The sequence below is a fragment of the Strix aluco genome, chromosome Z (genome assembly GCF_031877795.1).
Source record: "Strix aluco isolate bStrAlu1 chromosome Z, bStrAlu1.hap1, whole genome shotgun sequence".
NCBI classification, from domain to species: Eukaryota; Metazoa; Chordata; class Aves; order Strigiformes; family Strigidae; genus Strix; species Strix aluco.
The window spans coordinates 54,081,061-54,094,595 of record NC_133971.1 but is presented as its reverse complement, the minus strand read 5'-3'; the positions used below and the strand labels follow the sequence as shown (position 1 = coordinate 54,094,595).

Sequence of the window (13,535 nt, the reverse complement as noted above, 5' to 3'; positions counted from 1 at the left end):
ATGTTTTTACTCCACCTAACGACTAGAATACTAAAGCTGTCATTGCGAACCTAAAGCCTATTAGTCCATTATGCTTATCTCTGAAAAAAATTTCTATAAAGCATTAAATACATAATATATTAATTCAGTGCATTCTATCATTCCACCCTATAATTCTTTCATCTAGTTCTGTTAGCTCTATTTACTTTGGTTTTGAATCACCTAACTCCTTAGCTAGTATATGGTGTATTGCCTCAGCTAAAATTTTACAATTAATACACATGAAACCTAGAACTCACTTAAAGTAGTCTCAAATATAACATTCTCTGCTACTTCACTTTGTGGGAACATTCAAAGGAGAAGAGGCAAAAGCCACGATGAATTATTGAGTGATGTGTCACAGTGTGGTCTGACTTGACAAAAGATGCTTACTTATTATCTCCTTCTAGAAAATGAGCCTCCGTTTCTGTTTTCATATATGACATACCAAGTTTATTGCTTTGTTTCTTCTTCATTAATAACAAAGTGCCTTATCCATATCATCTCAGCTCAACATGAGAAAAATATTTAAAATTGGGCAAGTGTACAGATGCAAGTCTTTCTGTTTGTGTGACAGTACTTAGGTTTACAGTTAATATTGTGGGTTCTACACATACCCGCAAAGTACTTTCTACCTTGTATTATTTTCTATCAGTCTTCCTACACTGTACAAATACGCTTTCAGTGTATCTACATTCTATTCTAGATACTTTAATCCTGCCAGGGTGTCATATTGACTGTCTTTGCAATGGGACATACATGTAACAACAGGTAACTAAAGGAAGAACACACCAGCCCTAACACTAAAGACTCTATTCTCCATACTTCATAGCACAGGACTCAGTCAAACTTGCCTTTGAATACTTGAAGTTTGTATTGCCCTTGAAAGAAGCATTTTGAAAACAGTGTATTACTGCGTGGTGGTGCAATTCTTACACACACACACACACACACACACACACACCCCGCCTCTCTTTGTTGGGCTGCTTGGTGCTAGGTGCGATTCCACCCATCCCCCCAGCTATACACCAATCTGTGGAGATAAGGACTGACAATGTTAACCAGCCTGGCTCCTGCCCCTCCCGATTGCTCGGAAATGGTTAAAATGGCCCATCAACTCCTAAGGGCCTGGCACACCTGTGCCTGGGATGTGGTCAAATGGGAACAATAACAGAGTCGCACATTAATCAAATTCTTTTGTAACTGCTGGAAGGCACCAGAAGGTATTTGACAAAAGTCAATTATCTTGGACCCTATAAATGGTGACCACCAGGGAGACCCTTTGAGCTCTCCTGGATCGCAGCGGCCTGTGACCAGCATCTCCCCTGAGCTGGGACGCCTCTCAGGTACCAAACCCTTAAGGTGTCGTCTGCTCCAGACGGAAGGCCAGGGCGAAGTCCCCTGCTCGAGTCTCAATTATCGCCCGTTGAGGAATGCCAAGGCATTGTGAGTATTTGCTCTAAACTCGAGAGGGAAATTTTCTTTGAGCTAGCTTCTCTTTACTCTGTCTGTGTGTGTGTGTGTGTGTGTGTGTGGGTACGTACCCTTGTTTCTGTGTGTGTATGTCTGTTCTGTGTTCATTCTACTGAATCCAAACACCTTTGTTTCTGTATGTTTGTCTGTTCTGTTTTGTGCATGCATATATATATATATATAGGTACCGTTAAGTAAGTTAGTGTGAATCTTGTCATTTTAGAATCTGAATAAGTCGCTTTTCTTTCTTTTAGTATCTCTGAATTATTTTATAATAATAAATTGCTGTTAGTTATTAATAAACCTAGATTTCTTACTAAATATTACCGTGTCAATACTTTCATCCGCGACATACTGTGATACAGAAATTTTTTTTTGCATGGAAATTCCTATGCAGTTCAGATACTATGACATTATTAAAAGAATGAAATACTTTGTATATGTACACACAAATCCACTCACACACTTGCACATATATATGCAATGCATTCCAGTATCTTAAGAAATTTTTCCAATCCTTGGACAAAGGATTGTGTAATTAGTAACCGTTCTTTTTTCTCTTTCCACACCCTGACAAGACTTTACATGCTTCCTGACAATGGAGTAAGGGAATGTCTTTTATTACTAAGCTTAAATGATTTAAGAAGAGAAGGCAACATTTGCTCCCTACACACATACGCTATATATCTATTTCCTTAGATCATCTACTAAGAACAACTGTGTGGCAATACATGGGTTTTAGTACCCCTGTACTCGGCACTGGTGAGGCCACACCTCAATTACTGGGTTCAGTTCTGGGCCCCTCACTACAAAAAGGACATTGAATTACTTGAGCGTGTCCAGAGAAGGGCAACGAAGCTGGTGAAGGGTCTGGAGCACATGTCGTACGAGGAGCGGCTGAGGGAACTGGGGTTGTTTAGTCTGGAGAAGAGGAGGCTGAGGGGAGACCTTGTCGCCCTCTACAACTACCTGACAGGAGGTTGCAGAGAGGTGGGGAGGAGCCTCTTTAACCAAGTAACAAGTGATAGGACAAGAGGTAATGGCCTCAAGTTGCACCAGGGAAGGTTTAGACTGGATATCAGGTAGTATTTCTTTCCAGAACGGGTTGTTAGGTGTTGGAATGGGCTGCCCAGGGAGGTGGTGGAGTCCCCATCCCTGGAGGTGTTTCAGAGACAGGTTGACATAGCGTTTAGGGATATGGTGTAGCTGAGAATAGTCAGTGTTAGGTTAATGTCTGGGCTAGGTGATCTTCAAGGTCTTTTCCAACCTAGATGATTTTGTGATTCTGTGATTCTGTTTGTTAGCAGAACTATGAGGTCTTCATGTGGTAAACATCAATGCCCTCAGTGGGCAAGGAATGATTGCATAGTGTCTCTTGTCCCAAAATACCTTTTATAATTTTATGAGCAACATAGCATAGTAAATCTGGTTTGTGTTAAAATGGTATTAACAAAACAACTGTAAGGGTCTTTTCTGTCCTAAAATATGATTCTGTAACAACATCTTGGCTACATAACCAGTTCTGTATGAAAATATACTGCAAAAAAGATTTAGGAGGTGTAAGCATTCAGGCAATAATCTGTTCATTCTCAGTGGAAAAGATCTTTCCCAGTCTCATTCTTCTATTCTACATGTGTGGCAAACTTAAAGAACATAAAATTCTAAATCTTCTGCATGTATCAATTATACTGTATGTAAGTCCCTGAGCAGTGTTTAAAACACAAAGAACTGAAAACAATATTCCACTTGCTGACAACACAACATCTCACCAGTACAGCTTTAGAAAGCTCATGATTTTAAAAAACTGTAAATATTTTTTTCTCACAGATGTAGCTCATTCAGGAAACTGTCCCAGCTACAGTGGTCTATGATATTGGTTGATATCTTAGGGAAAAAAACAAAACAAATTTCTGTGTGTAATATTGCTACATAGTGTTCATTTATAAGTCATCACACTCACCAACACTTTATTTTTACAGTCTGATAAAGATGTTTTCAGTGCTATCTATATGAACAGACCTGTTTGCATGGAAGGGAGGAACATGTAAACAACAATAAAAGAAGAACTGGCCCAAACCACCCAAACTAAATGCCCACATGTGTGGCACTACAAAGAATGAATTCCTGTCAAGGGGTTCAAAGAAAACTTAAAAAGAGTTCCCATTATTTGGGTAAGAGTCAAGCTCTTAGAAATGAGACACTATTACCTCTCATGCTCACTTTCTGTAAAATGGTTACATACTCCTTAGAACCAGAAGATTTTGTCCAGCTATGTGAAGAAATAGAGAAGTCTTCAAATTAAGAAATACATAGTTTTCTGATACTATTCTACATTTCAAATGGGCTCCCACACAACTTCCTATGATCGATACAAGTAAGCTGAGATCCCAAATAACATAAAATAGAGTCCCAGACACTAAACAAATAAATTTCATACACATAGACCTTTACATAAAAGTTTGATAAATCTGCCTCAGGAAATTCAACACCTCGTGTAGCTGACAATGGTGTTGGCTCCCAATATTCCTCCTGCAGCAAGTGGAATCTTCTTTTCTCTTGGGAAGAAATGGAATAAAGTATGCTTGCTTAAATCCTCTGATAATTGTTTAATGACCTGTATAAGCAGGAGAAATACCAGCAATTCTGTGTAGGTCTTTTCTACAAGTGAAATAGGAATAGGAGCTCCTGGCAAAAATCAAACACAAAAAGAGAACATGCAAAAGGTGGACAGGTAATGTGGGAGGAATACAGAAACACTGTCCAAGCATCTAGGGATGAGGTTAGGAAAGTCAAAGCCCAAACGGATTTGATTCTGGCCAAGTATGCCAAAGACAACAGAAAGGGCTTCTAGAAGTACACAGATGACAGAGAGAGGTTAGGGCTCTCTGCTGAATGAAGTGGGGGACACAGAACACAGAAAAGGCTGAGGTACTGAATGCCTTCTTTCCCTCTCTTTTTACTAGCAGGCCTTGATGAATACCAGGTCCCAGTGCAAAGGAAGACGTACCTTTGAGGGAAGATACTTAAGAACACCTAAGCAAACTGGACGTAAATAAGTATATGAGTGCTGATGGGATGCACTCATGAGTGCTGAAGGAAGTGGTAGGTGGCACTTCAAGGCCATTCTCAATAACCTCTGAATGATCATGGCAACTGGGAGAGATGCCTGAGGACTTGGGGAAAGCAAACATCAGTCCTATGTTAAAGAAGGACAAGAAAAATGATCCAGAAAACTGCAGGCTGGTCAGCCTCACCTTGATCCCTATGAAGGTGATGGAGCAGCTAAATCTGGAAACCATTTCCAGGCACACAATGGACAGTAAGGTCATCAGGAGTAGTCAGCATGGATTGACTAAGGGCAAGCCATGCTTGATCAACTTTATCACCACCTATGATGAAATGGCCAGCTTGGTAGATGAAAGCAGTGGATATTGTCTACCTTGACTTCAGCAAGGCTTCTGACACTGCCTCCTCTAAGAATTTCATAGAGAAGCTGGTGAAGTATGGGCTGGAAGAGCAGACAGTGAAATGGACGGAAAACTGGCTGAATGACCACGCTCAGGGAACGATGACAGGTGGCACAAAGTCTAGCTGGAAGCTGGTAACTAGTGGTGTACCCCAGCAGCCAATGGGTCCTGCTGAACATCTTCATTAATGAGCTGGATGACGGGGTAAAGTGCACCCTCAGCAAGTTTGCAGATGACACCAAACTGGAAGGAGGGGCTGATATGCCAGAGGGTCGTGCTGCCATTCAGAGGTACCTGGACAGGCTGAAGAAATGGGCCAGCAGGAACCTCATGCAGTTCAACAAGAAGTGCAAAGTCCTGCACCTGTGGAGGAACAACCCCAGGCACCAGTAGACGCTGGGGGCTGCCCAGCTGGAAAGCAGCTTGGCAGAAAGGGACCTGGATGTCCTGGTGGACATCATGTTGAGCATGAGCCAGCAACATGACCTTGAAGTAAAGAACCCAAGGGTATCCATGGCTCCGATAGAAGGAGTGTTGCCAGCAAGCTAAGGGCAGTGGTGAGGCCACACCTGGAGTGCTGGGTCCAGTTCTAGGCTCCCCAGTACAAAACAGACGTGGACACACTCAAGAGAGTCCTGCAAAGGGTCATCATGATGATGAAGGGACTGGAGCATCTCCCATAAAAGGAAAGGTTGAAACAGATGGGACTGTTCAGCCTATAGAACAGAAAGCTCAGGGTGATCTTATCAGTGTATATGAATATCTGAAGGGAGGGTGCCAAGAGGACAGAAACGGGCTCTTTTCAGTGGTGCCCAGTGACAGGACCAGAGGCAATGGGCACACACTGAAACACAGGAGGTTCCTTCTAAACATCAGGAAATATTTTTTACCTGTGAGGGTCACCAAGCACTGGCAACAGGTTGCCCAGAGTGGTGGTGGGGTTTCCATCCTTGAAAATACTCAAAAGCCATCTGAACATGTTCCAGGGCAGCCTGCTCAGCTAGCCACCACTTGAGCAGGAGGTTGGACCAGATGACCTCCAGAGGTCCCTGCTGTGAATGGGAAGACCTTCAGAGCAGATCCATACAACCTGATCTCCTTGATGCTGTCTCAAAGGTGCAAAAACCATAACTGAGTCTTGCAGATTTTGGGGAGCTTAACCTGTTGCTCAGTCTAGGAATCCTGCAATTAAATCAAACAATCTACCTACCAGAGGTTAGGTTTACACGAGAGAGGAGGGGAGGGGAGGGGAGGGGAGGGGAGGGGAGGGCAGGGCAGGGCAGGGCAGGGCAGGGCAGGGCAGGGCAGGGCAGGGCAGGGCAGGGCAGGGCAGGGCAGGGCAGGGAAGGGAAGGGAAGGGAAGGGAAGGGAAGGGAAGGGAAGGGAAGGGAAGGGAAGGGAAGGGAAGGGAAGGGAAGGGAAGGGAAGGGAAGGGAAGGGAAGGGAAGGGAAGGGAAGGGAAGGGAAGGGAAGGGAAGGGAAGAATAAATTCAGTTGGATGGGACCTAAAATAATCATCTTGTCCAACTGCCTGACCTCTTCAGGGCTGACCAAAAGTTAAAGCATGTTATGAAGGGCATTGTCCAAATGTCTCTTAAACACTGACAGGCTTGGGGCATCAACCAGCTCTCTAGGAAGCCTGTTCCAGTGTCTGACCACCCTCTCTATAAAGACATGCTTCCTAATGTCTGACGCACCTTTGAGTCATTTCCAGGTGTCCTGTTGCTGGATCCCAGGGAGAAGAGATCAGCACCTCCCTCTCCACTTCCCCTCCTCAGGAAGCTGTAGAGAGCAATGAGGTCACCCCTCAGTCTCCTTTTCTCCAAATTAAGAAGTACTTAGCCACTCCTCACAGGTCATGCCTTCCAGCCCTTCCACCAGCTTTGCTGCCCTCTTCTGGATGCATTCAAGTGCCTTAACAGCCTTGTGCAGACAGTACTCAAGGTGAGGCTGCACCAATGCTAAATACAGTGGGAAAATCACCTCTTTTGACCAGCTGAAGAAAATCAAGAGGCAGAGATGCACATCCCTCTTGATTTTCTTCAGACACCATTCTGAATTTATCCAACATGGTTCACATTTCTCATTTGCTGCTTTCCAGACTAACAGACACCGAAGGAAGATACAATGAGAAATTACATATGGGAAACTGCAGTTATAACCAAATATGTTCTCCTTCTGCTTTACATGCATATTTCACTGTGGCTGAGTTCAAATAATGTCAGTCAGACTTAGGTTACGGAATGAAGAGCAATAAGGTATTTTGCCAAATCTGTTTAAAATCCTTCTGTGCTGAAAAGACAATTGAAAGTATGCAGGGAGTTCCAGCTGATGATTCTGCAATGTCCAAACTAGAGGTAGTCCAAAGAATCCCTTCAATTCTTGTAGGCTCTAATGAAATCTAGCAGGACTTAGTGCTTTTAGCACACTGACACAGTAGAAATAGAAATAAATAGACCTTGGCAGAAACTGCTGTTTCTCTCAATCTTTTGTTTACGGAAACATCCAACACAAAAAATTTCCAGGGAGGTTTGCTGATGTACAGCTCAAAAGCACTACATAGAAGTTACATCTAAAGATCTATCATGGGGACCAAGAAATCTCCATGTTTCCTCTCCAATAATTATGCCTGCTTGCTTCTGAGATGTAGCTAGACATGTGTTATTACACAAATTCAGAACACCTTGCATGCTAATATGAACATAAAATACTTGGTGTGGGATCCCACTGTCCTCAGTCCTCACAGCGCAACTACTGAAATTTTATCTGCAAAAAGACAGGCCTTTGGCTATGAAGTTCAGATCTGCTTCTAACTTGAGCAAGTTTAGGCCTGATCTTTGAGGGTTCACCAAGAACCCAAGTTGTAGAATATTTGGAAGAATCTCTACCACAGACTGGCAGAGGTACACCTCAATACCCAGATAAGAAAAATTCCATTCTTCGTATGAGGCTTGCTGCCAGCACAATGACCATGCCAACAGCTCATGGTGTTCTTGAGTCTCCAAAAAGAAGTATCATAAAGTGACAGTAATCCTCAGATAACATGAACCAAGAATACAGCTATCATCTATTATAGACCCAGAAAGCCCCATGTTCTTCTGGAAAAGAAAACTGAATGTGGGCTAGAAGCAAATGAGAAAAACAGCAGAAATAGGTGGCCACTAGACAAGAATATTGTTTGGAACAGTAAAAGACAAACTCAGTCTCAAATCAGAGGTAGTTAAGAGCATACCTATAAAATCTTTTTATCATGTCTTTAGAGCACACACATATTTGTTTTGTTAGTGAAACAAAAGCCTGATGACTCAAAACTGAACAGTCATTATGTGGAAGATCTGGCATTTTTTTAGAAAGTTTTCTTCTTGTTCCATAAAGTAACTATGGAGAAGCTATGCAGAAGTTGGTGAAAGTGTTTGGGGGTGGGGGGATGGGTGTTATTTGGTTTTCTTTTTTTAAAAAGTCTTATTATGCAGATACCATGTGAAGAAAATCCTGACATCGTAAAGTAGTATCATGACATAATCCTGTTAAAGAAGCAAAAAAATTCCTTTATATGCTTCCCAAATGCATACCTGTCAGCCACAGATTTAGATAGTATTACAAGAGCTCTGATATATGAGCAATGACAGAATCCTTTCACCTGGTTAGTATTGGATGCACTTTCTGTCTCATAACTGCAGATGTATATAGTTGGACACTTGCAGCAAACCAGCTTGGTCACTGTCTTATTATCAAATCAGAAGCACTGTAACATAAATGAAGAATTGAAAGGGTTAACATCACACTGACTTTAGTATGTCACCTTATCATAACTTGCCCTGAAGCAACTAGTATTCCAATATTAAAAAAAATAAAAAAAAAACCAAAATCTTCTGGTAGTTGTCACTCATAAAATTTCAAATGCAATAAAAGTCTACAAAGCACAGCTGAAAATCATGAGAAGTTCCATAGCACCATTTTATTCCAATGCATTTTTAAAATTTAATGAGATGTTGATGTCTTATATCATTTGTTGAAAGAAGCAACAGGGAGACACTTCAGTGCACAGCTGATGATGATTCCAACAATGAGCTTCAGAATATGAAGTCATACATTCAAAAAACTTTTTAGAAATTAAGGGACAAAACATACCAAGATTATTTTCACTAAATGCATAATCAAATAATGCTACAGCAATGCTACCACAATGATAATTGCTGCATCCATGTTTAATTAATATAATTAAAAAGATATATTTTACTATCTGATATTTAACAACATAGGATCAGTTCATCTGGAGAGTTTTCCTGGATGAATTACATCTCTTCTTTACTGTAGAACTAAAAGCTATTTTGAAAAAATCCACTTAATGATACAATGAAATATGAATCCAGGACTTACTTTTACATGACCTTTATCACACGTCATGTTTGCTGTGTGAGAAATATCTTAACTGTGAAGTAGATTTGCAACCACTTAGGATTCACTTAGGCACTGATCCCCTAGAATCCACGCAAAGTTCCTCAGTTTTCAGTGCAGTCCTACAGAGATGTTTCTGTCTGGTTCTGGAAAAACCATGAGCTGGAAGAACTTTAAGAGCTGATTAATAAAATCTACCATGCATTATAAGACTGCCTGTCAACCACAGACATGCAAGCCTTCTGCTTTCCAATATATGCCACCTAAGGCACAACCCAGCAACCATTTACAATTTAGAGTAGTAGTTTCTGAATAAAAATAGATTGGGACATCATCATAGAGGCTCATATGTTTTGAAATTACTTTGGCATTGTCAGACTATAGAAAGAAAAATTGAATCCAAGTATCTGATTTCGTTAGATATTACAATTACTATTTTCAATCATCTGTGCTGAAAGAAACACTGCATTCAATTCAGATGCTATGATACATTTCATTTAATGATTCTCCACAATTTTAACCAAGGTTTCTTTTGAGTAATCAATTTTTTACTACTAGGGAAGACAGCACCTTCTGTCTTGCACTGTAATTTAGCACATACTCAAAAGGATGACTAGAACAGAAAATTTTGTAACAATTTAGTCAGCCTGCAGTTGCATAGCTTTTCAATGACTCTTAGTTTAGACTTTCAAACACGATTTTTTCTTGTTTGTCAAGATTAGATGAGCCTAGAGACTGATTTTGGTTGAAAAAGTAAGAATTCTGTATTTTTTCAAACACTAGCAATAATGCCATCTTACAGTGAGAAACTGGAATTCAGACCTGAAAAAGCACAATTTAAATGGGTTTCCAACTAATACACAACCTTTATTCATTCTGGAAGCAAGACACCAAAAACTGGGTCTAAATTGTGGTACTGGCAATGTAAACAAACATTACAAAAAGCTTATGTCACGACTGTTATGGCAAGACATTACACACTCTTAAGTAAAATTTAAGGAATCTTTTAAGGAAAACAAAGAAGCCAAAACTGGTTCTTCCACACACCACTTTTACAAAGGATCAAAGTTACCAATCAAATGTCAAATGCCTGAATCAAATTTATTGAGGGGTTTTAATATAGCAATCTGTGAAATGATCCATTGTTCTCAAAAGCGGTGAAATGCCTGTTATGCCTGTTTAAATAGTTTGATTTGTGCAAGAGAGTGAAAGAAATCAGGCACTGATGCACACAGATGATTACTTTTTCATACAACTTAGTCAAAGTCACAAACAAATGGACCAATATGGACAAATAAATATGTCCTAAAATACTGACTGTGACTACATGAGACTAATATGAGTTTCAGTTGTACTAGCTACTAAAAATCAACATTTCTAACTGTAATTCACAAATCCTTTTTCCAAATGTGTCAGCCCAGTTTTGCTGGGAGAGTTTGGTCAAATCCACAAGTACACTAATGCAATAATTCACATAATTCACAGCTCAACATGCTTTTTATATGAAAAAGACCCCATCAGCAGTAAGTTCCAAGACTACATATGAAAAAAAATTGTATCAGTAGTAGAGTAAAAAAATGTGGGAGAGGGATTGCAATTCTCAGACCCTTACAATGCTATCTGGAGACAGCAGGTTAATATGGTGATTCTGGTAACATCAGTGAATAACCTGTTCTGTTCCTATGCTTTATCTCCTTATCACTGCCTCAAAGGATTTACAATCTAATTATGCAGTAGGGCTTACAATCCTCCTCTGTCTCTGATCACCTCCCTTCCTTTCTGTCATCTTCTGTTGCTGATGTACTGGTGACAGGGAAGAGAGGACAAAATTCAGCTTAAGAGTTGATAGGCAGAAAATTATTTGTTTTCAAACATGGAATCTTGAAACCAGATATTTATCAAACTCACTTAGATCATGAAGCAAGAAAAGTTAAGCTGCTTCAACCATGACTTTTTCCATGAGAATCATAAAGACAGCAGCAGAGATACAGACACAAAATAGGATACATATTAGGTGCGGCAGTGCTACTAGCACCATTCCAACTAGTACACCGGGATACCAGTACTGGACACAGTCATTTTGTCTGGCTTTCTTGAGAAACTCCAGAACAGATTCATTCAGTTTTTACTGAAATCATGTATGATTTCTGGTTTCTCACAGGGATCGCAAGTCAGGCTGTGACCGGGACCTCAAAAGAAGTCAGAGAAAAACAGATTTCATTAATCTGAGCTCCCCCTGCTGCTGCCTGTCTGCAGGGCTGACTGCAGTCCTGGCATCACTCAGGTCACTGCAGCTGGTCTGCAGCTGGCAGATCCAGAAAGCAGATCAGATCAGAGCATAAGCACTTGGCAGCACTGCCCTATCATTGCTTTATTTTTTAAAACACTGAATAAAATGCACAGGTTTCTATGGACACAAGAAAAGTAACTGCTGACAGTTCTTCTAGGTCTTTACAGGTTTTGGAGATAGCTGTGAGGGACTGTAATGTTGAAAAACAACTGACGTGCACAGGTTTCAGGACATATATATCTAGTTATGGATCTAGTAGGTGTCTATTTTTTGTGTAGAGACTTTTTCCCTGCAAATACTTTCTCACAGGTAAAACCGTGTGTGAGAGAGAATCCGTTACAGGCTTAGCTTTGCATCCTTAACTGTAGAAGTTAACATGAGCCAAAAAAGTCAGCAATCCAGCACTGTCAGCACAGACAGAAGTCTAGAATGCCTCCAGACAGACCTTCCTCCTTCCACACCTTCACCTGTCTGAATATAAAATAAGATAAATGTTATTTTAACTGAGACTTTCTTGGAAAGGTAAATGGGTCTTATTCCAAACTAGGAAAAGTAAAATAACACTGCGTAAGAAGCAGTGCGAGGGAAGAAGCAATGTGCTCCAAATCTAAATCTATTAAAAGACCTAGAAGGCCTTGGAAACCTTCTTCTAATCCCTAAATTCTCTATTGTCAGACTCTTTTCCAAGTATTTTCCAGTCTGTATTCCAAAAAAGCCTTAGCAAAGTTCTATTTAGTTGTACTTAGTAAAATTGTTATTTTATTTTTATGTCATTAGGTGCCTTCTCAGGAAGATCTTTATTTAAGAAACATTGATCTAGCTTAGAAGCAAAATGTGTTGTAGCTGTATGGTCCTTATACAGTGGATTTAACATCATCAGCTCATAATAAGATAATAAAAAGAATACTTAGAATTTTAATAAACACAAATATTTCTATTATTTGCATACTTCAAAATTGCATCCTTCTTGCAAGTTATATCACAACTTCATGGGAAAAGTTAGAGGCTACACTGTACCTATAAATATTTTGCAGTCAATGTTTTCCTTCTCTCTCTTTTATGGGACTTTTCCAGCAGCAGGTGAGTCTTAAAAGGAGCTAAATCTGTACTCATTTCCAGAATCATAAGCAATTTGTGTTTTAAACTTCCAAATGCTCCATATCTTTTTTGCAAGTCTACTCAAAGCAACTAAAGAGACAATCTGGGTCCACAAAATACCAAGCAATTATTTTTTAAAATGTTAGTTTGTTACAATATGTTGACTCCTCTACATTTTACATGTAAATTGCATTTTAACTACGATTACTGCTTTTTAAAAATATATTTTAAGTTTGAAATTTGAAAAAGAAGAAAAGCTTTACATCAGTCATTTCTTGTTAGTTTGTTGTGGTTTAAAGAATTAAAAATAGTATGATGTCTAAATGAAAGGTATGTAGACCGACTAGATTAGTACACAGTATTGTGTAGAGAAAATGCAATACCAAAAAAAAACCAAAAAGATCCTTTTTGTTGAATGAAACAGGAACATCAAGATCAAAGTAGAATATACTTTTTTTTTCTTTTTGGAGGGCTCTCTGAAATTATTTTGCATTATATATTTCTGAGCCACTTGTTTTCACACAAACTTAGAAACTTTTTGGGATCACTTTATTGAGAAGTAGCAGTAAAACTGTCAACACGTGTTTCCAAGTAAGTTGCTAAATTTCGTTATTTCATTAAAGCTCCCACTTACATTAGGAGATATACACATACTCCGTTATTGGGAACCCTAGAGGCTACAGGGGTTGCTGCTCGCCACAGACCAAGTCAGCAGGTGCCCCAGCTGCTCTCCGAGGTGCTGAAATGTCCCACAGTCCAGTTGTGTCATAGCTCAAGAGAAGCAGCTGGCA

The 13,535-nt window shown here is 40.0% G+C and overlaps 1 protein-coding gene across 8 annotated transcripts in view; it reads right to left on the bottom strand.

Annotated features, from left to right (window-relative positions):
• FBXL17 (F-box and leucine rich repeat protein 17) overlaps window positions 1-13,535 on the bottom strand; it is a 311,828-nt gene that overhangs the window by 159,885 nt on the left and 138,408 nt on the right. For 2 of the 8 annotated variants that reach the window (XR_012621549.1, XM_074811930.1), the window contains one exon: window positions 13,243-13,529. The exons of 4 other annotated variants lie outside the window; for them this stretch is intronic. Coding sequence is in view for 2 of the 4 variants with exons in the window: in XM_074811930.1 (XP_074668031.1) it covers window positions 13,517-13,529 (13 nt within the window). In the remaining 2 variants the exon portion in view is untranslated. Of the gene's footprint in view, window positions 1-8,628; window positions 8,704-8,926; window positions 12,118-13,242; window positions 13,530-13,535 lie in introns of those variants that run through there. 2 more of the 8 variants (XR_012621550.1, XM_074811928.1) reach the window with 2 other exon arrangements.